This window comes from Rhinolophus ferrumequinum, chromosome 23 (genome assembly GCF_004115265.2).
Source record: "Rhinolophus ferrumequinum isolate MPI-CBG mRhiFer1 chromosome 23, mRhiFer1_v1.p, whole genome shotgun sequence".
Lineage (NCBI taxonomy): Eukaryota > Metazoa > Chordata > Mammalia > Chiroptera > Rhinolophidae > Rhinolophus > Rhinolophus ferrumequinum.
Window position 1 is genome coordinate 18,565,097 of NC_046306.1, and position 22,481 is coordinate 18,587,577.

The following is a 22,481-nucleotide window of genomic DNA, read 5'->3' on the forward strand; positions in this document are numbered from 1 at the left end:
AGGCTAGCCACAGGGTAGACTCAGCAAGGCCCACTCGTGAGGGGTGGGGGTCGGGGATTGGGGCAGCACACTAGAGGATTAAACAATGAAGGACCCTAAGCAATAGTGGTGGAAGGACATGCAGGGTGGTCCCTGGGTAAGGTATGAGACCTGAACCCCTCAAATTTGGGTGGCCCATCTTCCACTAAGCCGCTCCCAACCCTTTATCCCTCCTCTTCCTCTAATGTCAGCCCCCAACTCTACCACCACCAGACTTCTCAGGCAAAGGAGGGGTTAACCGCTGTGAAGTGAGGGAGGGCTCCCAATTCACCCCCCCTTCCACTCAGGTGCCTCACTGCACTGAGGACTTCTGAGGGACTCCATCACTGCCGGCCCTCCTGGAAGCCCCAGTCCTGGCCAAACACCCGCCAGCCCATCCTAAAAGGCTGGAAGAAGGAAGGGAAGGGGCTGCACAAAGGAAGGAGTGAGGGCTGCCTGCAACCTCTGGGGGAAAGAGGCAGAAATCAAAAGTTCCCAGAGACTTCCCTCCCCCCACACCTTTGCTCAAGCTGTGACCCCAGCCCGAGGTGCCCTCCCCACTATTGCTGGTTGAGATTCCCCAGGACTTCAAAACCTTCAGCCTGATGCGTCCTCCCCTGAACAGCCCTCCTCCTGGCTCCTTGGCACGAACCCTGAGTCTCCTATAAGAGCCATGGGCATGCCTACCCTTCCCAGCTCTGCCACCACTAGCTGTGTGACCTCAAGCAAGTCATTTCACCTCTCTGGGCCTCAGTTTCCTCATCTATAAAATGGAGCAAATATGCATTTCTACTTCCCAGGGCTGTGGTGATGTATAAATACAACAAAGCAACTGAAAGCGCTCAGCGCAAAACCTGGCTCACACACAAAGCACAGTAAATGGTGCTATTTCGTTACTATTCACACACCTTGTTCACCAGCACCAGTGTACTGAGCAACAGGTGATAGGGGGACTCAGAAATGTGGCAGACTCAAGAGCAGCCCTCAAGGAGCTCCCAGTTTGGGGGAGGCAGAAGCAAATAGATGGAACCATAGAGAACCGGAGCAACACTGGGATTCGGATACGCAAAGGGGTGGGAAGTTGGGAAAACCCCCTCCCCCAGGGAGAGCAGCTCGAAGAGGGGAGAGAGCCGCTGCCCAAGTTCCAATCCTGGCTTTGCTATTTGGTAGCTGTGTGACCTTGGGCAAGGGGCTTCGTATCTCTGAGCCTCAGTTTCCTCATTTGCAAAATGGAGTCAGCCCTTCCCCCATCACTACAACCCTGGCGGGATTGCAGCAGAGTAAATGCAAAGACACGGGTAAAAATGCCTGGCACAGCACTTGCCACCTCTTTTCCCTTTTGCCCCACAGAGAAGACGAGAAGACAGTCCTGAGCTGGGTCTTGAGGGATGAATAGGAGTTTGCCAGGCAGAGACAGGACAAAGGGTATTTCAGGCAGAGGGAACAGCATGCACAAGGGCAGGGAGGCATGGACAAGCAAGACATGCTCAAAGATGGTGGAGACGTCCAACCTCAGTAGCCAGCCTTCAAGGTTGCTCAGGGATCAATTCTACTCTCTCCTCTAGCACCTGAAGGCATTCAGCCCCCTCCAGTGTTGCACCCTCCCACTAGCTGTCCCGCTGCGAGGAATTGCCTTGCACCACCTCCACCTGCCACACGACTTCACTGTGCTTCCTTCAAGGACCTGCCTGAACCCCCCAGTGTCTGTGGTCACCACCCGAGGAGAACACACAGCAGAGGCCCAAACGCCTGGGCTGACCCTGGCCCTGCCCTCTGCTTGCCATTGGCCTGGGCTGGGGCTGGCTCCTGGCCACACTCTAGCTCCGGGAAGCCACGGACAAGGGCTTCTCCACCGTGGCCCCAGTGGGCCCAGCCCTGGACCCTGCATGCAGCTGGCACTCAATGTGGGCTAATGGGTGGAAATGGGTAGGTGGTGAGTTAGGAAGATGGGTAGGGAGGAGGGGTGGTGAGGCGTGATGGGGTGATGGGAAGACCCTCCCCATTCTCAGACTGGGGTTAAAGTCGGGACATGGTCAAACTGATTGGGGGTGGGGATATAAGCTGGGGAAGGAGGGGGGCAGCCAGGGAAGCCAGAGACCACAGGCAGGGACACGGCCACATGCAAACAGCAACCCCACCCCCACCAGCGAAGCGCCCCCACCAGCCCGCCCACGAAGTGTGTACACACCTGACATCCACCTTCCTCCTAATGGCCAGCGAGAGAGAAGCAGAAAGAGGGAGAAGCTGAGAGAGGGCTGGAGGGAGCAAGCACGGGCCAGGAATGCGGGGTCCCGAGGCTGCGGGCCAGGTTGGGGGGACAGCAAGTGCTGCCAAGGGCAACAGTGCAGCAAGTGCAGAGCTCTGCCCTGCCCTCTGTCGGCAGCTCCTGCAGGAGCGAACTCCACCCTGCCCCACCACGAAGCACCCCACTGACCCCAACCCTGGGCGTATGGCCCAAAGCCTGCACCGGAGGCCCCATCACAGGCGTTGCACCCCACCCCCACTGCACTCTAGGTAAGGAAAGAAGAGGAGGGGAGAGGAAGGAAAGGACTCCCACCCTATGGCTAGAGTCCTACCCACCCCTCACTGGTTCATTCCTCCCTGCTCCCCTGTCCACAGGGGACCCAGAGCCTGACAGGGGAACCCCATCTCCACTATAGGCCAGCTTGACTCTAGGATGCCCCACCCCAAAGCTGGAGTCCCTGGAGGTGAACTAGATGCCCATCAGGGAGCCCTGTCCTCCATACCCTAATCCACCACTTCATCCCTATGTCTGACCCTCTCACAATGGGTGCCCAATATGGGTCCCCTAGCCCTCCCCACGTGGGCTCCTCCCCCTACAGCTGGAGACTCTAGCTTGACCAGCTGCCTCAGGCCTTCTAGCCCCAGGTCACTAATGAGGGCATCTCTGTGGGCACAGCCTTTGGCTACAGGCCCTGCTTTGTGTAGTCCTGGGTCCTGGGCCCAGTTTTGCCTGCCCACATGCCCCTCTTCAGGGTCTGGGATCTGAGGCACCGCGCTCTGTGGACCAGTTACTGAACCCAGACCCCTGCTCCAGGGGCCCTCCTGGAGCCACGACCACCTCCTCCTGCCTCAGCATCACTCCCATAGGCCCCAGGACAGTTCCCGGGCACTCAGCGGCCTTGATGCTCAGCTCTGCCTCCTGCCTATCACGCTGGCCCCGGCTCTGGAAAACTCACAAGTGGCTCCGGCCCAAGACCAGGTCTAGCGGACAGGGTCCCATGGGATGATGTGGGGAGGGCACTCACGTGTTATTGACAATCTGGAGCCGCTCCCCTTTCTTGAAGGATAGGTCAGTCTCTGTCCGCGACTCATAGTCATAGAGGGCCACAAAGGTGGTCACTCCACCTGCAGAGAAGGATGGTGCATGTCAGAATGGCCAGGGCCATGGCTGGGGAGAGGGGCGGACGGCAGGGCCCCATTCCCTGGGAGGAGTGGGAGTGGGTCTCTCAAACGCCATCACAGCCCAGCCCAGAGGCACGGTCATAATCCGAGGGGGTGGGCACCCATGAGGGCCTGTAGGAGGCATGTGCATCTCGTCACATCTGAGTGTCCCACTGGCTTTAGGTGATGCTGGGTGTTGGCTTATCCTTTGGGTGTCTGTCTTCCCCATTGAACCAGAAGCCTCCACTAACAGCCATCTTTGGTTTGTTCCCAGAGCCTCGCACATAGTAGGGGCTCAAGAAGCAACTGCCAGATGCAATGAACCAGGAAATGAAGGAAACTGCACCAGGATAGGTGGCCATGTTTCTCTCTCTCTGGGGGCTTTTCTGTGTCTAGGGAGACCTTGGTGGCAGGTAATGGTCCCCTCAGAGGGGCCCTCTCTGTTCCCCACTGTAATTATAACCTCCACTCCCCACTCTTTCTGTTCCTTCTCACCAATTACCACTTTCTAACACCCTACATAGTTTACACACCTTGCTTTGTTTCTCTTCCCCACAGTGGTTTTGTCTGTTTTACACACTGCTGTGTCCCCAGTACCAGAAGAATCCCGGCACACAGTAGGGGTGCCACAAATATTTCTTAAACAAATGAATTAGTGTGTTTGCTAACTGTGTGTGTGTAACCATGACTGTGTGGTTCCGTGTGAGTGTGTCGGGTGAGAGAACACGTGTTTGTGTGTCTTATGTCTGCATCTCTCTCTAAGCATCTTATCTGGGTGTGCAATACCTCAAATAGCCAGCAGAGGGCGTAGGGGCGCATCTCAGCGTCTGGAGGGTCTCTGAGGACCAGCTCTGGTTCTTCCTCCTAACCCGCCCAGCTCCCTCTGCCACACACTAGCCGCCGGTGCTGACCCATCTCTGTACTAACCAGAGCAAAGAGCGAAGCCTCGGACCTGGTCCGGCGCTGCTCAAAAGTAGCCCTCTTGCTCTCGTGGTTTCAGTTTCCCCCTACAGTCCTATATTTCTAGACCCCTTTATACTCTGCATCTGATGGAGTGTATATAAAGCCCTTCCCCAACCACAGCTTCCAGGAAACTCCCAACAGTCCCCAAGGCCATGTAACCAACCCATACACTCCCCTTTAGTGGGCAAAAGAAACAGCAGCCCAGAGGGGGATGTCATTGCCCCAGGGCACACAGCCCTCCTGGCACAGGAACCTGGGCCCAGCCAAGACGGGCAAGGCATCCCGGCACCCAAACTTCCAGGTCCACTGACCAGCCAGCGGCCCTGCCCTCTGTGGGGAGGTGACTGTGTCCGAGGAGTTGAAGCCTCCGAACAGCTTGGGCTCGGTGGACGCAGGGGTGAAGGCCATATTGGGGCCACGGTGGCCATCAGCAGAGGCGGGCTTGCTGGGGGTCTGTGAGGCGGGGAAGGCACCCCCACCAGCACTGTGGGCATTCTCGGCAGGCTCCAGGCTGCGGCGCCGCTGGCTGGCATCCTTGGGCTTGCTTTTGTTGCTGCCCATGGTCCTAGATGGAAATGAGAGAGAACCCAGGGATGAAGGAGGAGCTCTGGGAGCACACAGGGCTACCTGAGCCCCGTAGGTAGCCTCCACCCCCACTCATTCTACAGATGGGAAAACTGAGGCCCAAAGAGGCGTACTAGCCTCTCTGGGTAAGTTAGCCTTTCAGAGCCTCAGTTTCTTCATCTGTAAAATGGGAATGATGGTGGCACCCGTAAAGGGCTTCATTGGTATAGGGCCAAGCACAAAAGAAACACCTTATAATCAGAAGTCCTAACCTTCCCCACCCCCCCGAAACATTGTTTCTGTCCCTCATGGGCAGGGATAGTATCTAAGTCATGTCTATGTCCCAGGCACTTAGCACATAGGAAAGAGCCTACTGAGGGTTTGTTGAGTGAATATATGACTGACTGAAATTGTCTAACACCAGAGGAAAGGTGCTCAAAGTTGTAAGCAAGGCAGGGATACAACAGGAGGCTGGAAGAAGGAGAGATGGCTGGGAGCTCACCACGGCCACAGGGCCTTTGCACATGCTATTCCCTCTGCCTAAATGCTCTGCCCTGACCACTTCAGCAGGATGACTCATGCCTCCTTCAGGTCTCAGCTTAAAAGTCACCTCCTTGGGAAGTGTTCCCCAAATCCTTTCACTGGTTTAACTCCCCCTGATGTTTGTGCCGCTCCTTGATAACATGTGGCCCAGTTTTTATTTTTATTTTGTGTAATTATATGATTATTGCCATGGGCTTTTGTCTGGCTGTGCTCCCAGTACCTAGAACATGGTGTGGCAAACAGTAGGTACTCAATAAACAGTTGAATGAATGAGTGACTATTCAAGGGTTAAGAGATTTCTGAGCCAGACATCTGGGCGGTCTAAAGAAAGGGAAACACAGGGAAAACCAAGTTGAAAACTCCCCGGTGAGGCCCATGGTGCTGCCACGCCCTTTTGCCTCCCACTTCCCCATCCTCAGGTCCCCTGAGTCTGGCCAAGGTCTCCCCACCCATCACGGCTGCCTCTCCCAGCTCCCTCATCTTGGCAGCCCTGAGGGGTCATCACCTTACCTATGGAAGGCAGGGGCTGTCCCAGAGGACCTGGGAAGCAGCCTGGGGTCCCAGCACACACACCAGGGGTAGAGTCAGGGGTCGTGGACTAGAGGACCTGCTCCACCTCTTCCCACTGTGTGACCCTAGGCAAGTCACTTCCCCTCTCTGGGCCTCAGCATCCTCATCTGCAAAACAGAGATAAAGCAGACTTCTCAAGGCTGTTGTGAGGATATGATTAGAAAGAAAAATCATGGCTCTGACTCTTGGGTCACCATTTATCAGGCTCTGACTCTAGCAGGCCCGCTGCTCAGAACTTCCCAGACCTTCACCCCTCCCAAAGCGTTTTGAGTGAGAGCAAGGACAAGTGGGGCATGGCAGTTAAGGGTGGGCTCTGAAGCTAGGCTCCCCAGCTCAAATCCAAGCTCTGCCCCTAAGCAGGTGTGTGACTTCAGGCAAGAGACCTAACCTCTCTGTGCCACATTTCTTCCTCTGGGAATGATGGGGTCACTGTGATAACTGAACGAGGTAAGGATGAATGCGGGGAACACAGCAAGTCACCCTGCCACATCAGCTATCACTGATCTTGTGTGCCTCTGGACACACCGGGCAAGGTGGGCTCTGCTTGTTCTCCAGGGGATGCTGTAGGCCCTGGAATCAGTCCAAAATTTCCTCTGGGAACCCGTGGATGGGGAAGAGTCTCCTTGACTGGTTGGGGCCTGAGGCAAGACTGTTAGTCCTGAGCTCGGAGCCCAGCTCTGTGACCCCGCTCCATACGTGAACCTCAGCCAGTCCCTGCACCCTGTGGGCCTCAGGCTGCTCGGCTACACAATGGGGGTGTGGTGTGCATGCTCCCTGGGGACCATCCAGCTCAGAGAATGTGGGGCCGGGGAGGCCCTGGGGAGACCTGCTCAATAGCCCAAAGCATTACTGGGGCCTCCTGAGGGACAGGCCAATGGGCCTGAGGACAGGGAAGGCCAATTTCTATGGCAACCCAATCCACTGAGGTCACAGTTCCCACGAGCACTCATACACTTGGTGTCCCTTTGGACCTACTGACCTGGTTACCCACAGCCCCAGGCTTGATGGAGGCTGAGCCCCAACCACCATACCCCCTACCCACTTGTTCCCTGGTACACCATTCATAGCAGCAAGCTCTCTGCTAGTCTCTACAGGGGGACACAGAGATGAATTGGCCAGGTCCTGCCTCAGAAGGAGCATGCTTTAATAGGGGACTTGTTTGTAGGACTTCAAGAGGAAATAAAAATTATAAAATTTAAAAAAATCTTTTAAACGTTTTTAAATGAAGAACTTTCTAAGAGCCTGAACTTTCTTTACAATGACCTAAATGATGAAGAGTGAGCTCCCTGTCACAGGAGGAGAACCAAAGTAGCTCAGCTGGGAGAGCACTAAACCAATAGACCCCAAAAATCCCTGGCCCTACCCTGGGTCCCGGTAGAAGAGCCCAATACCCCAGACAAGGATAAAAAATGTGGAACCTACCCACCACAATCAGGAAAACATTCACTGAACCAAAATAAAGGAGCAACATTAAAAAAAAAAAAAAAAAGTGAGCTCTCTGTCACTGGAGGTAACCAAGGACAAGAGAAAGGGTACATAGCTAGTGTGCCATGGAGTGAGAGGGAGAGCCAGGGCTGAACCTTGAAGGCCCTCCCAGCACCAAGAGGAGGCATTTGTCCTCTTGGGAAGGGGAAAGGGAAAAAAAGACAGCTCTTGACCCCTAAGCTTTTACACTAACCAAGAAGACCACTTCCCACTGGGGCACTCAGAAAAAGTGTAAAAGGGCCGGCCTTCAAGACCAGGCAAAGGTGGCCCAGGGCCGCTGATTGCAATGTCTGCTGGTTTGTAGAGTTTGGGGGTATTTTTTGGTCCCTGTGGTTGATTCTAATTATACAAGTAATATGTGTTTGTGGCGAGGCAGGCAGGGCAAGGTTAAGAGACAGAGTCCTAGAATCGACTACCTGTGCTTGAATCCCAGCCCTACCACCCTGGCGTGGGACTCTGTGCCTCAGTTTCCTCCTCTGTCAATTGGGGACAACCACAATACCACGTCACAGGGTTGCTGGGAGAATCAGTAAGGAAAGTGCGTGGAACACACTTAGGACCATGAGGTACATTGTCAATCCTGCCTCTAGAAGACAAGCACCAGGTCCCAGTGGTGCGTTTCCTTCCGGCATCACAGGAATGTAGGAATAACCTTGGATCCATCTAGTGCCCTGGACTGTAAGCTCCCTGCGGGCAGGCCCGGCTCGGATCCATCTCCATATCCCAGTGACCAGGTCAGGCCGGGCACCTACAGGATGCTCTGGAAATATTTACAGAATAGACAAAAGACTAAATGAGCATAGACATTTGATTTGCACTCTGCTTTGTTCCTACCACGTCGTGTTGTAGAGACCAAGTGTCATTCCGTGATATCAAACACTCCCAGAGCCCGGACTTTGTACTGGGCCCTGCTCTATTTACTGACTCATCGAATCCCCACGATAATCTAGGCGGTAGATACTAATAGTGTCTCTATTTTATTGATGAGGAAACTGAGGCACAGAGAGCTTGAGGAATGTGCCTGAGGTCACACAACAAGGGTGAGAATGAAAAGAAGTGGGGACAAGGAACCACATCGGGCAGCAGGCGGGAATTAGGGGCTGCTCGTGGGACCTGGGGGAGGAACTCATGGGCCCACCTCCTGCCCTCAGAGAGTCTCTCTCAGGGAACAGCCGGATGTCCTCTGTGGATGGGGCCTGAGAAGATAAGGTCACCCAGCCGCATTCCTAGAGAAAGCCTGAAGTTTCAGGCTTCAACAAAGAGTACATTTAGGGTAGCGTCTAGTCCCTGCAGGGCTGCCACCAGGCTGGGACACTGGGACAGACTGCCCTCCCAGGCCTCCGTCTCCTTCCTAGAGGCAGGACCCTGTCTCGGCCCACACACCAAGTCACCATGAGTTGCCCATTTGACAACGGCCAACCTGCCACATCTCTTCCGCCACTTGTACGCTCCGAGGCAGAGATAGATCCTGGGGGTCTATGGGGAAGTAGTGGGGGCTCCACACTGGGGGTGCCTGAGGTTCCCAGAGGAAGGTGGCCCCTTTCCTCTGAGGAGCTGCTCCTGACCACAGGCTCCGGACAGAGGGCCTACACTATCGCTACCCATGAGAGGTGCCAGGAGGCAGCCTGACAGCACTTCCCCCACAGTGGTTCCCCTCGGTGCCCCCAGCGCTTCCTGCTCAGTGGGTCCCAACCTGCCCTGGCACCTCCCCCTGAGACTGTCCCCCACCCCATGTCACAGTCTCAGGACTGGTTCTCCCATCCTCCCCCCTCCCCAATCTTCTTCCAATGCATCCTCCCTCACCCTATCTCCATTCCCTCAGGTCAGGCCCCTGTCATCCTGGCCGGGCGCAGCAGGGGTGGCCCCTCCAGTGTGCCCTCCTCCCAGCAGAGGCATCTCTGTAAACCACACAGACAACGGGGGATTCCTCTGCTCCACACTTTCCATGGAAAACCAGAAATGATCAAAGTGTTCATCACAGGGGGACAGGACAAACAAATGATGGTCCACTCATCAAGTGGACAGCTGTACAGCTAATCAAACAGAACAAGAGCTCCATGTGGCCTGAGAAGATGCTCACGACACACTGAAAAGTGAAAAGAGGAAGATGGCAGCATAGAATGTCCTCTAGGCTTCTCGAGACCTCAGTTTCCTCATCTAGAAAATGGGGGCAATAATGCTGCCTACCAAGGGTCAGTGGGAGGATTAAATGAAGCGATGCAAGCAATGGGATTAGTATGGTTCCTAGCACATAGTGCATATGAACTACAATTATTTCTGTAAAGAAAATTCACATGTATATGTGTATGTGCGCCAGTGTACACACATGTGCTATACAGGTTGAGAGAAAGTTCTGGAAGGATTCCAAATTCTTCCTCACAATGTTTCACCCAAAAAGTGTGGAATAGGGAGAGAAAAATCCCTCTTTTAATTTACATGCTGCATCTCTTGACATTTAGAAGTTATTTTGTCATGATGTTTTTTAATGAAACTTTAAAAAAAACATTCAAGAGCTTCCCATGATTTCCTTCTGAATGAGGCCTAAGCCCCTCATCTGGGTCCACTCAGCCCTGCAGAATTGGTGCCCATGCTCTGTCCCATGGCTTCCCTACAGAGGGCACCACACTCGCTCTCACCTCCTGGCCTTTACATAGACTGTGCCCCTCCTCCAGGTACACAGATGTTTACAACATGCAGAAGAGTCCCAAAAAGACTGTTGTTCGGTCATGACATATCCACTCTTTCCTTCCCGACTCTGAAGAACGTCACCTCCACCTCTTCTTAGGGTAGAGGGGAGGCCAGGAGCTTAGATGTCGAGAGTGAGGATTCCAGACATCCTGGTTCAAATCCTGGCTCTACTACTCACTAGCTAAATCTTCTTGGGCAAGTCTCTTCACCTCTCAGTTAAGTTATCTTTAAAGTGGGGATAATAATAAACCTAACATACGAGAATTACGTGAGAGAGTCACGTGCCAGGCACAGAATAAGTATTCGATAAACAGCACACAATATTATTTGCTGTTGTTATTATCATCACAGGCAATAAGAGGAGCAATGCAAGAAAAGGAGTTACATGGCAGGGCCTTGAATGCCAAGCACAGAGCTGAGAACTTTACACACAGTTGATATTCAATTGCCCTCACAGCACAACGAAACTACACAAGATTCAGAGAAGTCAGAGCTTTGCCTGAGGCCACACAGCAAGTGAGTACAGCAGCGCTGGGATGCTTGAGGTTCAGGAGAGTGGCATCAGAACACACCTCTGGTGACCCACCCATTGTGCTGACAGCTCCCACTGCCCCAGGCACCTCCACCACTCCACTAACCTCTGACACCATAATCTGTATCTCTGGACTCTCCAGGGAAGAAGAGGCATCATGGAGGAGTCAAAAATATAGGCCTGGAGCCAGAATGCCAGGTTCAAATGCCAGCTTGCCACTTCCTAGCCATGTAGCCTCAGGGGACCTCAGTTTACCCCTTATAAAAAATGGGAATCAGTATAATTGTTCCTAGGTAATTGTGCATGTTGTAGGGAAAACATGAGGTAATACTTATAAAATGCCTGGTACATAGGAAGTACTCAATAAATATTAGCTATTATTTTCATTACTGTGGATGGCTTTTTTCAGACCTTTGCTCTCTTTTCTAATAACTCTTACAATTAGGTGAAGGCTTTCAAAATTCTTGCTAGGTGCCAAGTCCTGTGCACAGCCTTGGAGGGATTGTCTGGTGGATTTGATCAGGAGCCCAGACCTACAAAGGCCACTTCACAGGGATAGAGTCAGAAGAGACAAGCATATCCACTAGCTAACCTTGCTCTAAGACACTTGCCAATGCAATGAGCTAAGAAAAAGAAATGGAAGGAATAAAATGGAATTAGAAAAGAAAAGACGAGTATCATTGTCTACAGATGTTATCAATGTAGATCTGGGAAATCCAAGAGAATCTGCTGCAAAACTATTGAATAAAAATAAATTAAGCAAAATGGAAGGAAATTAAAAGGTAATATCCAAAAATCAACAATGTATCTATATACCAACAACAATCAGAAAATAAAATTAAAGAAATCCTAGTATTATAAAAATATCAATTCTTCCTAAATAATTCTAAAAATTGAAAGTGAACCCAATAAAAACCCCTATAGGATTTTGTTTTTAAACTAGGCAAGTCGATTTTAAAATTTATAAGTAAATGTATATAAGTAGTCAGGAAAATCCTAAAAGGAAGAGTAATGAAAGGGAAATAGTCCAACCAGATAGTAAAAATTACTGTAAAGTCACAGTAGTTAAAACTGTGTGATATCAGCTCAATAACAGACAAATCAATGGAACAAAACAGAGGATCCAAAACTTATCTCCAAACATACGGGAATTTAACATACAATGAAAGTGGCATTTCATACCACTGAGAAAAAAGATAGAGTACTTTTAAGATAAGAGTTGGGACCAATGATCTGCCATCAGGAAACAAAGTTAGATCTCGATCTCAATCCATACGCCTATAAATTCCAGATCAATCAGATTTAAATCACACAAAAATAAAACTACAAAGTTCGAAAAAGGGAAGGGGAGAATAAATTTTCTAATCTCAGAATGGGAAAAGCATTTCTAAACATGACACAAAACCTAAGAATCATTCTTAAAATGATAAATCAATCCACATAAAAATCTAAAATGTCTGCATAGCTCAATAAATGTCATAATCAAATTAAAAAGACAAACAACAAACTAAGAAAAATATCTGTAACTCATATGATAACAAAAGTTTTTTTCCCTCAATAGAATAAGCTTCCACAAAATAAAAAAAATAACCAGTTTACAGCAAACCAAATAGTTCTTAAACATATGACAAATGCTCAACCACACTTATAAGAGTAATGCACATTGAAACTACACAAACTACCCAACTACTGCAGGCTACACACTCTTCTCAAGTGCACATGGAACTTTCTCCAAGACAGACCATGCTAACCCACAAACAAGCATCAATAAATTTAAAAGGAGTGAAATCAAAATATGTTTCAGACCACAGTGGCATGAATTAACAAATCAATAACAGAAAGAAATTTAGGAAATTACAAATATGTGAAAATTACTATATTCCTCAATAACCAATGAGTCAAAGAAGAAATCACCAAAATGAGTAGAAAATACTTTGAGATGAATGAAAATGAAGACACAACATATCAAAATGCATGGGATGCAGTAAAGGAGAACTTAAAGGGAAATTTATAGCTGTAAATGCCTATACTAAAAAAGAAGAAAGATCTCAAATCAATAACCCTAGCCTTCCATCTTAAGATGTTGGCAAAAGAAGAGCAAACTAACCCTAAAGCAAGAAAAGGGAAGGAAATAAAGATTAAAGCACAAATCAATGAAACAGAAAATGAAAAACAATAAAATCAACAAAACCAAAAGTTAGTTCTTTGAAAAGATCAACAAAATTGACAAATGGTTAGCAAGACTGACCAAGAGAAAAAGAGAGACGATTCAAACAACTAAAATCAGAAATGAAAGACAGGATAATACTACCAACCTTACAGAAATAAAGACAATAAGAGAATGCTATGAACAATGCTATGCCAGCAAATTAGATAACCTGGATGAAATAAATAAATTCCTAGAAAAACACAAACTACCGAAACTAAGAAATAGAAAATCTGAATAAAGTTAAACAAGAGATTGAATTAGTAATTTTAAAAGTTCTCACAAAGAAAAATCCAGGCCCGATGCCTTCACTGGAGAGTTCTACTAAACATTTAAAGAAGAATTAATACCAATTCTTGACTAGGGAACACTTTCCAACTCGTTCCATAAAGCTAGTATTACCCTAATAACCAAACCAGACAAAGACATCGTAAGAAAACTATAGACAGCTATCTCTTAGGAATATATGATGTAAAACTCTCCAGTGAAATACGAGCCCACTGGATCCAGCAACATATAAAAAGAACTATATATCATGACCAAGTGAGATCGGCCCCAAGAAAACAAAATTGGTTTAACTTTTGAAAATTAATTAATGTAATGTATCATACCAATAGAATAAAGGCCAAAAACGCATAATAATCTCAATAGTTGCAAAAAAAAAAAAAAGTATTTGACAACTACTACCCAACTACAGCAGAAAAATGGAAGGAAACACCCTTTCATAACAAAAACGCTCAACAAACTAGAAATGATGGGAACTTCTTCAACCTGATAACAGGCATCTTATCTAACATCATACTCAATGATGAAAGACTGAATACTTTCCCTGAAGATCTGGAACAAGACAAAGATGTCCACTCTCACTTTTATTCAACACTGTAGTGGAGGTTCCAGCCAGGGCAATAAAGGAAGATGAAATAAAAGGCACCCAGAATGGAAAGAAAAAAGTAACACCATCTCTACTTGCAGATGATATGATCTTGTATATAGAAATTCGTAGAGATTCCACTAACAATTTATTAGAACTAATAAACAAGTTCAGCAAGGTTGCAAGTTACAAGATCAATATATAAAAATAAATTGTATTTCTATATAGTAGCAACGAACAATCCAAAAATAAAATTAAGAAAACAATTTACAACGTCAAAGTAATACTTGAGAATAAGGTTAATAAAAAAGTGCAAATCTCAACAAAAAAAAATGCAAATCTCTTAAACTCTGAAAATGACAAAAATTGTTGAAAGAAATTAATCTAAACAAATGGAAAGACATCCCATGTTCATGGATTGGAAAACTAAGCATTGTTAAGATGGCAATACTCCCCAAATTAACCTACAGATTCAACACAATCCCTATCAAAATCCCAGCTAGGTTCTTTGCAAAAATTGACAAACTGATCCTAAAATTCATATGGAATGTCAAGGGACTCAGAACAGCCCAAACAATCTTGAATAAGAAAAACAAAGTTTGAGGGCTCATACGCACGTTTCAATTTCAAAACTTGCTACAAAGCTCCAGTAATCAAGACTGTGTGGTACTGGTATGAGGAGAGACATATAAATCAAAGGGACAGAACTGAGAGTCCAGAAATAAACCCTTACATTTATAGTCAGTTTATTTTCAACAAGGGTGCCAAGACCATTCAATAGAGAAAGAAAAGTCTTTTCAACAAATGGTACAGGAACAACTGGATATACACAAGCAAAACAAGGAAGCTGGACATCTTTCTCACATCCTACACAAAAATTAACTCAAAATGGATCACAAACAAGGTAAAACTTTAAAAACTCTTGGGGGGGCTCAGCTGGTTAGAACGTGAGCTCTAAACAACAGGGTTGCCGGTTCGATTCCCACATGGGCCGGTGATCTGCGCCCTCCACAACTGGATTAAAGACAACAAACTGCCGCTGAGCTTCTGGAGGGGCAGCCGGATGGCTCAATTGGTTAGAGTGTGAGCTCTCAACAACAGGGTTGCCGGTTCGATTCCCACATGGGATGGTGGGCTGCACCCCCTGCAACTAAAGATTGAAAACGGCAACTGGACTTGGAGCTGAGCCGCGCCCTCCACAACTAGATTGAAGCACAACGACTTGGAGCTGATGGGCCCTGGAGAAACACACTGTCCCCCAATATTCCCCAATAAAATTTTTTAAAAAATTGTTATAAGAACATCTAAGCATAAATTTCATGACCTTGGATCGCTATGACACCTAGAACACAAGCAATGAAAGAAAAAATAAAGTGGACTTCATCAACATTAAAACTTCTGTGTTCCAAAGGACATCATCAAGAGTAAAAAGAATCCAGAGAATGGGAGAAAATATTTGATAAATGGCTTGTATCCAGATATATCACATATATCTGACAAATGGCTTGTATCCAGAGTATATAAGGAATTCTTACAACTCAACAACAAAAAGACAAACAACCCAATTTAAAAATGGACAAAGGATCTGAATAGACATTTCTCCAGAGAAGATATATACCAATGGCCAATAACTGCATTAGTCATTAGGGGAATGCCAATCAAAACCACAATGAGATTCACACCCACTAGGATGAGTACAATTAAGATGGATGACAACAAGTTGTTGGCAAGGATGTCGAAAAACTGAAAACTCCATACATTGCTGGTAGGAATGTAAAATGGTGCAGCTGTCTTGGAAAACAGTTTGGCATTTCCTTAAAAATTGAAACACAGAGTTACCATATGGTCCAGAAGTTCCACTCCTAGGTATATACCCAAGAGAAAAGAAAACATATATCCACATAAAAACTTCTACATGAACGTTCATAGCAGCATTATTCAAACTAGCCAAAAAGTAGAAACAACCATATGTCCATCAATTGACGAATGGGTAAATAAAATGTGATATATCCATATAATAGAATACTATTTAGCAAGAAACAGGGATGATGAACCTTGAAAACATTATGCTAAATGAAAGAAGCCAGGAACAAGACCACATATTGTATGATTCCATCAGTATGAAATGTCCAGAACAGGCAAATCTATAGAAACAGAAAGTAGATTAGTTGTTGCCTGGGGCTGGGGAAAGAAGGTTTGAGGGGAAGTGGAGAGTGACTAATGGGTACACAGTTTTGTTTTGTTGTTTTTTTGCGGGGTGGGGGATGGTAATAAATGTTCTAAAATTGATTGTGGTGATGATTTGCAAAACTCTGTGAATATACTAAAAGTTGTTCAACTGTACACTTTAAATGGGTGAATTATTGTATGATATATACGAGGTGTGATCAAAAGATGAATGTTTAAATTTAAAAAATCTATTACAGTAAAAGACACATTGCCATTAATCCCCACCACTATACTCGCCCTCGCTTCAAACACATTTATCTCATGGTTCTTGCCACTTTCTGAAGCAGTTCTAGAAGTCCTCTTTCCTGAGTGTCTTTAGTTGCGCTGTCATGGCTGCCTCAGTGTCCTGAATTGATTCAAAATGTTTACCTTTCATGGTCATTTTGACTTTGGGGAAGAGCCAGAAGTCACACATTGCCAGATCCAGTGAATAAGGTGAATGAGGACACACCAGATGTTTTTATTTGACAGAAATTGCCATACCAGAAGTGATGTGTGACACAAAGTGTTGTCATGATGGAGGATGAAGTAAAGACATTCATGAAAGAAGACTCCCAGAACTGCTTCAGAAAGTGGCAAGAACAATGGGATAAGTGTGTTCAAAGCGAGGGGGAGTATTTTGAGGGGGATTAATGGCAATGTGTCTTTTACTGTAATAAAATTTTTTATTTAAACACTTACCATATCTTTGATCACACCTTGTATGTTATATCTCAATAAAGCTGTGCTATTAAAAAAAAAAGCTATACCAAAGGCCACTATTCATCTATTAGATTGGCAATGATCCCAAAATTCTATTATAACCTATGTGTGGGAGAGAGTAAGGAGAACCAGAGTGTGTGGTGTGAGGGTACATCAGTGCAACCTGCCCTGAAGGGCAATCTGGTAATATCTATCACAATTACAACAGCACACACTCTACGACCCTGCAATTTGGGATTAATTCTACAAGTATCCTCACATATGAACACTGCGCATAGGATTGAGTATACATCGTGGAATTGTCTGTAGTAAGCAAAGACTGGTAACAGGCAGAGTATTCTTCACTGATTAAATATAAATCAAGCATGGTTTCCATCCACACAGTGAAAACTATGCCACTCTGAAGAAAGAAAGAAGCAGCACAAAATGACCTCCAAGGTACGTCGTCAAGGGAAAACAGTCAGGTGGAGAACAGGGTATACAATGTGCTACCATTTTATTTTTTAATTTTTCGGATACACATGCTTATATATACCTGGATCTCCCTAGAAGGACACACCAGAAACACCTCCCAGGGGTTGCCTTTGGCAAGGAGATCTGGGTGCAAGAGAGACTTCCATCTCCCTGCTTTCTTTTATACTGTTCGAATAATTTTTTACCATGTGTATGTTAATGCTTTCTCTTTCCTTTTAAAGAACAAACACGGGCTTACCTGGTTTCAAATCCTGGCTCGCTCTCTCATAGCTGGGCAAGTCACTTCACTTCCCTGAGCCTGAGTTCTGTAAAGGGAGGGATAATAATAATATCTACCTTGTAAGGTTGTTGTGGAGGAGCAAATAAGACAATGCATGTACAGGACTCCCCACCATGCCTGACTCCTCGTAAGTGCATGGTCCTCGTTGGGTATTAATGTATTACTACGCACACCAAGGTAGACTGTAACAGGGGCCACCCGAGAGCCTCGGACCAAGTGTTCAGAGCACCAGCAATCCCCTCCAACCGGGGGAAACTGGGAAAGGCTTCCTGGGAGAGGCAGCATGTGAAAAGGGCTTCAACAAGAAGGAGTTCCACAAGGAGAGAAGGCCCAGAAGTAGTGCCCTGGGGATTCACTCAATCACTGTGCATTGTTTAACTCTACAACAAAGCTTAGCTGAGCACCTACTATGTGCCAGGCACTGCAATGAGAAAGCCAGACAAAAGCCAAAGTGGCTGGACCAGCCAAGGGAGAAATTACAAGCAGTGCAGTGATGGGGACCCTGAAGGGCTGAGCCTCACCCGGTCCGAGTGCCCACAGAGCAGACCAGGGAAAGGAAGCTCAGAGAGGGGGAGAAGCTGCCGAAGGTCACACAACAGGTTCTCAACGTCTGCAAACAGCTTCTCTCAGCTCTGCTCTCTCCTCGTCACACAGGCCTGGAGAAGAGAAAGCCCACAGTGGCCCTCCTGATGGGCATTCAGCAGAAGGTGGACACAGAAGCTACCTAAACTGGGGACCCCACAAAGAGGATGGACAATTGATTCTCAGATGATAACAGCTAGTTGATGGGTATAGAATCCTGTGTGCCAGACACCACACAAAAAAGTGCACTACTTGCATGAGCCCACTGCAATCCTATATGGTCAACCCCATTTTGCAGATGAGGAGTCGGAAGCACAGAGAAGTCAAGTTGCTTTCCCAAGGTCACACAGCTCATAAGAGACAGCATCTGCACGTAGACTCAGATTGCCTGGGTTCCCCAGCCTTGTACCCCAGGGCCCATCCCCCAAGAGAGCCACCGGCAGGGCCTATATCAGCAATCACACCCCCTCTCAGAAGGGCCCAAGGACGAAGCTGTTCTCAGCCAGTCCAGGAATGTCTCCTGATAACAGTGGCCCAACTGGGAAGAGTGGGTGGTAGAGATTGTGGCAGGAATGTGTGGGGATGAAGGAGGGAGGAGGAGGAGGTAGGGAGGGCACAGCCCACTGGCAGCCACCCATCCTGTCTCTGAAGAGAGGAGAACAGAAAGGCCCCACCAGGCACCTGCCCAAACCAAGTAGGATATAGCATTGTGTTTAGGGGGGACCCTGCAACGGCCCATGGAAGACTCTGGACAAGTCGACCAAAGCCTCCTTCAGTACCATGGAGACATCCATAGCTATTCCTCGGCAGTTGAAAAAGCCAATGGGCTAATCCATGCCAAGCCCTGGGCACACAGGCCATGCTTGATAAAAGGGCCCTTACTGTTGCTGCTAATATTATTATTTCCCTGTTCTCATGACGACCCTGCTACACGGGGACGATCAGCCTCATCTTTCAAAGGAGGGGACAGAGAGAGGCTCAGAGAAGCCAAGTTAGGTGCCCATGCCAAAATCCAAGACAGAAGAGGGCCAGCTGGGGATCTTAGCTCTCCTAGCCCCAGGCCACTATCAGGTCCTCTCCCCAAGGCCACTGATCCCATCGGGGCTCTTGCTGGGAGTCCTTACACCAGGAACCATGCAGGGTCCCTTGGCCAGTCTGTTTTCCAGAAGGGGAAGAAATGGAGGCCAGGACGGGAGAGAGGCTGGCCCAAGGCCACACAGTCCAAGAAGGACCACTCATGAAGTGACCACATAAACCCTCTGAACCTCCAAGGCTGGGTTCCCCACTTCCCTCCTCACCACAGGCCTGGCCCTGTCCACAGAGGAGGAAGCTGGGGTTGGAGCAGCACGGGAGACGGCACTGGCCCAACACACCCATTTCACAGATAGGGGCTGTGTCCCTTTCCTGCCTCCCCTGCGGCCTCCCACACTGGAATGGAAGCTCCCCATAGGCAGGGACCTTCCCCTGATTCCCTCTTTTTCCTTCAGACTCTCAAAAGAATTGCCTGTTCAACGGTGGTGTTTTTCTACAGGTGATTTTTGAATATAGAAAGGACTCTTGCCTCAGAGTGGAAGAATATGAGTAATGACAGTAGTAATAGCTAATTATTTAGCGCCTACTGTGTGCCATTCCTATTATCCCATTTTACAGATGGGGAGACTGAAGCACAGACAGGTTAAATGATGTAATTAAAATCCCACTTCTTTGCAGCTGAGTGACAAGTCCATCCCACTCTGAGCTTCTCCTTAAGGGGGGGGGGGGGGCTGCCACCCAGGGCCACTGAGAAGGGCCCAAGGAAGAAGCCTTCAGCGGGGCTCTTCTTGATAGCGTCCAGGGCCAACTCAGTCCCCTCCCCAGAACTCAGCATCGTCAGCTGCCCAGTGGAGGCTGCTGGGTGGAATGGAGCATGCTGATGAGAGTATGGAGACCTACACTTTTCCCCCTCACATCCTCCCACCTGGGGTTCATGCCACCTCTTCAATGCTCCCCACATCCCTGGAGCAAGCTGTAGCCAACTCATTTTACACATGAAGACATGGGAGTTCCAGAAAGCTGCCCCAGCCCAGAAGTGGAGACCAGGATGCCAACCCAGATTTCAGTGATACCAAAGCCCATCCCCCCTGCATTGCACCTGCAAGAAGACACAGGAAGGGCAGCCCGGGAGGTGGGCACAGAGCATGCAAAGGCCCCGAGGTGGGAAGGTCAGATGTGCAGGAATTTCTCAAGTGAGAGGTCTAGACTGAGCGGGTCCCAGTCTAACTGGGTCACTGCTCGTCTTTGGCACAGGTGTGAGAGGTCTGAGAGGGGTGCCCAGCCGCAGGTCACACAGCAAGGCGGAGGCCAACCCTCGAACGAGGTGTGGGCACTGGGACTAAAGATAAGAATCTTGAAGCACCAGTCCCAAGAGTGCCGGGCTGAGATGGAGCTGGAAGAGGAGATGCTGGCCCTAAATGACCCCCAGGCCAGGCAGGTCTCAGGGACCTGGGCAGGTACAACCTGGCCTGGCCTGAGGAGGGCTGGCCACCACATGGCTGAGTGGAAGGCGTCCGTCAGAATCACGTGTGACCGTAGCTAAATCATGCCTCCTCTCGGGCCTCAGCGGCTGTACCCAGACAGAGGTCCCGGCCTGCCAAGGACTCCTTAGCAGACCTCCCAGTATCAGGGGATGACCACAGGGAACACTGAAGTGACAAGTTTTGCTCTCTCCCAGCCTCTGCAAGAGCATCTCTCCCAGGGGCCCCTGGCTGCCCCACCTCCACTGGCTGATGGCTGATGGGCCTTGCGGGGATAGTCACCAGCCGGCCCCTGCCCACGGTGCCCACTATTTCCTGCCAGCAGTTCTGGCTGCTTCTCTGCTCTGAGAACACACAGTGCCCCCTCCTCCCCACCTACGTGCACACAGTACAACTCCCTTTGGGGACACTGGTGGGCAGGAGCACCTGGTGACCAGGCCCCTCCACAGTCAGCCTCAGCTCAATCCCCTCCCCCCACACTCAGCTCACAGGTGGCCTACCCTGGACGTGCGACCTTGGGAAGGTCCAGCCCTCCCTTTAATCTTCCATGTGATGGAGCCTCCAGCAGATCCGTGAGGGAGAGGGCATCTTATCCTGAGATTGGGGACAGTGATCAACAAGCCGGCCAAAACCCTGAAAGCTCCCTCCTGCTGCTCAGAGGATCAAGGCCAAGGGTGGAGGGGGACCTGCTGCATGCTCCCTCCTCCCTACCCCTCCATCCTCGCTGAGCCTCCAGACCTTTGCACATGCTGTTCTCTCCCCTGAATCTTCACCACCAGCCTCCCCTACCCCTGCGCCCCACCCCATGAACTCCAGTGCACCCTTTGAGCCTGACCACAAGCAATACCTGATCTTGCCTGCCCCCCTGCTGAGACATACCCCTTTTTCGTGAGCTCATATAGCTTCCCACACATGGGGATTAAGAGCTGGACTGCCTGGGTTTAAAACTCAGCCCTGACTTTTCCTAGCTGTGCGACCTTGGGAAAGTTACTCTACCTCTCTGTTTTCCATTTCCTCACCTATAAAAGAGGGATAAAAATAATAACCTACCTCCAATGATTGTTGTGAGAATTAAATGAGTTCATGTTTGTGAAACGCTGAGAACTGAGCCCAGACCCTAGCAAACGTGCCATTATGTGTTTGTCATCAATCCATAATAGTAGCAGCTGTTATTTGTTGAGCACCTACTGTGTGCCAGGCCCTGTGCTCAGCACCTTATCTGGATTCTCTCACAACAGCCTGGGGGGAGGGGTTGTTATGAACCTCACTTTATGGCAATGACAGAGGCCCAGAGACATCAGTTTCACCTCACAATACGTCTGGAGAAGGAGGGGATTTTTATTGACGTTAAGGAATTACTGCTCATTTCTTTTAGATGGGTTATGGCTTTGTGGCTACTGTCTTACCATGAGCCCCTATCTTTTAGAGATTCATACTGAAGATTCACATATGAAGTATGACATGCGGGATTTGCTTTAAAATGACACAGAATGGGGGGTGGGATGGAACACGTGTGGAGGGGGCAGGACAGGGGCTTAGTGCTTGGGGCTCAGTGATGGATTCGTGGGGGTTCATTGTACTAATATGCCTCCATAATAGAGTATTAACAGGAAGATTAAATGATATAATGCAAAGGTTTGCCCCCCCCACCAACTGCCCCAGCCTGGGCCAACCATTATCGCCCCTCCCCTCACTAGATGAAGGCAGTAAACCACCTGCCTCCACGCTCACCCCCACAATCTGTTCGCACAGCAGCCAGATGCACTCAGAACCCTCCGGTGGCCCCCATCTCACTGAGAGTTAAAAGCCAACATTAGAATGGTCTAGAGGCCCCCCTGGTTGGCCCCTCACTCTTT

General features: G+C 48.7%; 1 protein-coding gene across 5 annotated transcripts in view; it reads right to left on the reverse strand.

Annotated features, from left to right (window-relative positions):
- SRC (SRC proto-oncogene, non-receptor tyrosine kinase) overlaps positions 1–22,481 on the reverse strand; it is a 51,877-nt gene that overhangs the window by 14,602 nt on the left and 14,794 nt on the right. For 2 of the 5 annotated variants that reach the window (XM_033094779.1, XM_033094782.1), the window contains exons 2-6: positions 17,489–17,555; positions 6,004–6,170; positions 4,698–4,951; positions 3,288–3,387; positions 2,207–2,224 (exon numbers count right to left, since the gene is read on the reverse strand). In XM_033094779.1, coding sequence (XP_032950670.1) covers positions 2,207–2,224; positions 3,288–3,387; positions 4,698–4,947 — 368 coding nt within the window. In that variant the 5' untranslated portion in view covers positions 4,948–4,951; positions 6,004–6,170; positions 17,489–17,555. Of the gene's footprint in view, positions 1–2,206; positions 2,225–3,287; positions 3,388–4,697; positions 4,952–6,003; positions 6,171–8,686; positions 8,799–17,488; positions 17,556–22,481 lie in introns of all 5 variants that reach the window. The other 3 variants (XM_033094780.1, XM_033094781.1, XM_033094783.1) reach the window with 3 other exon arrangements.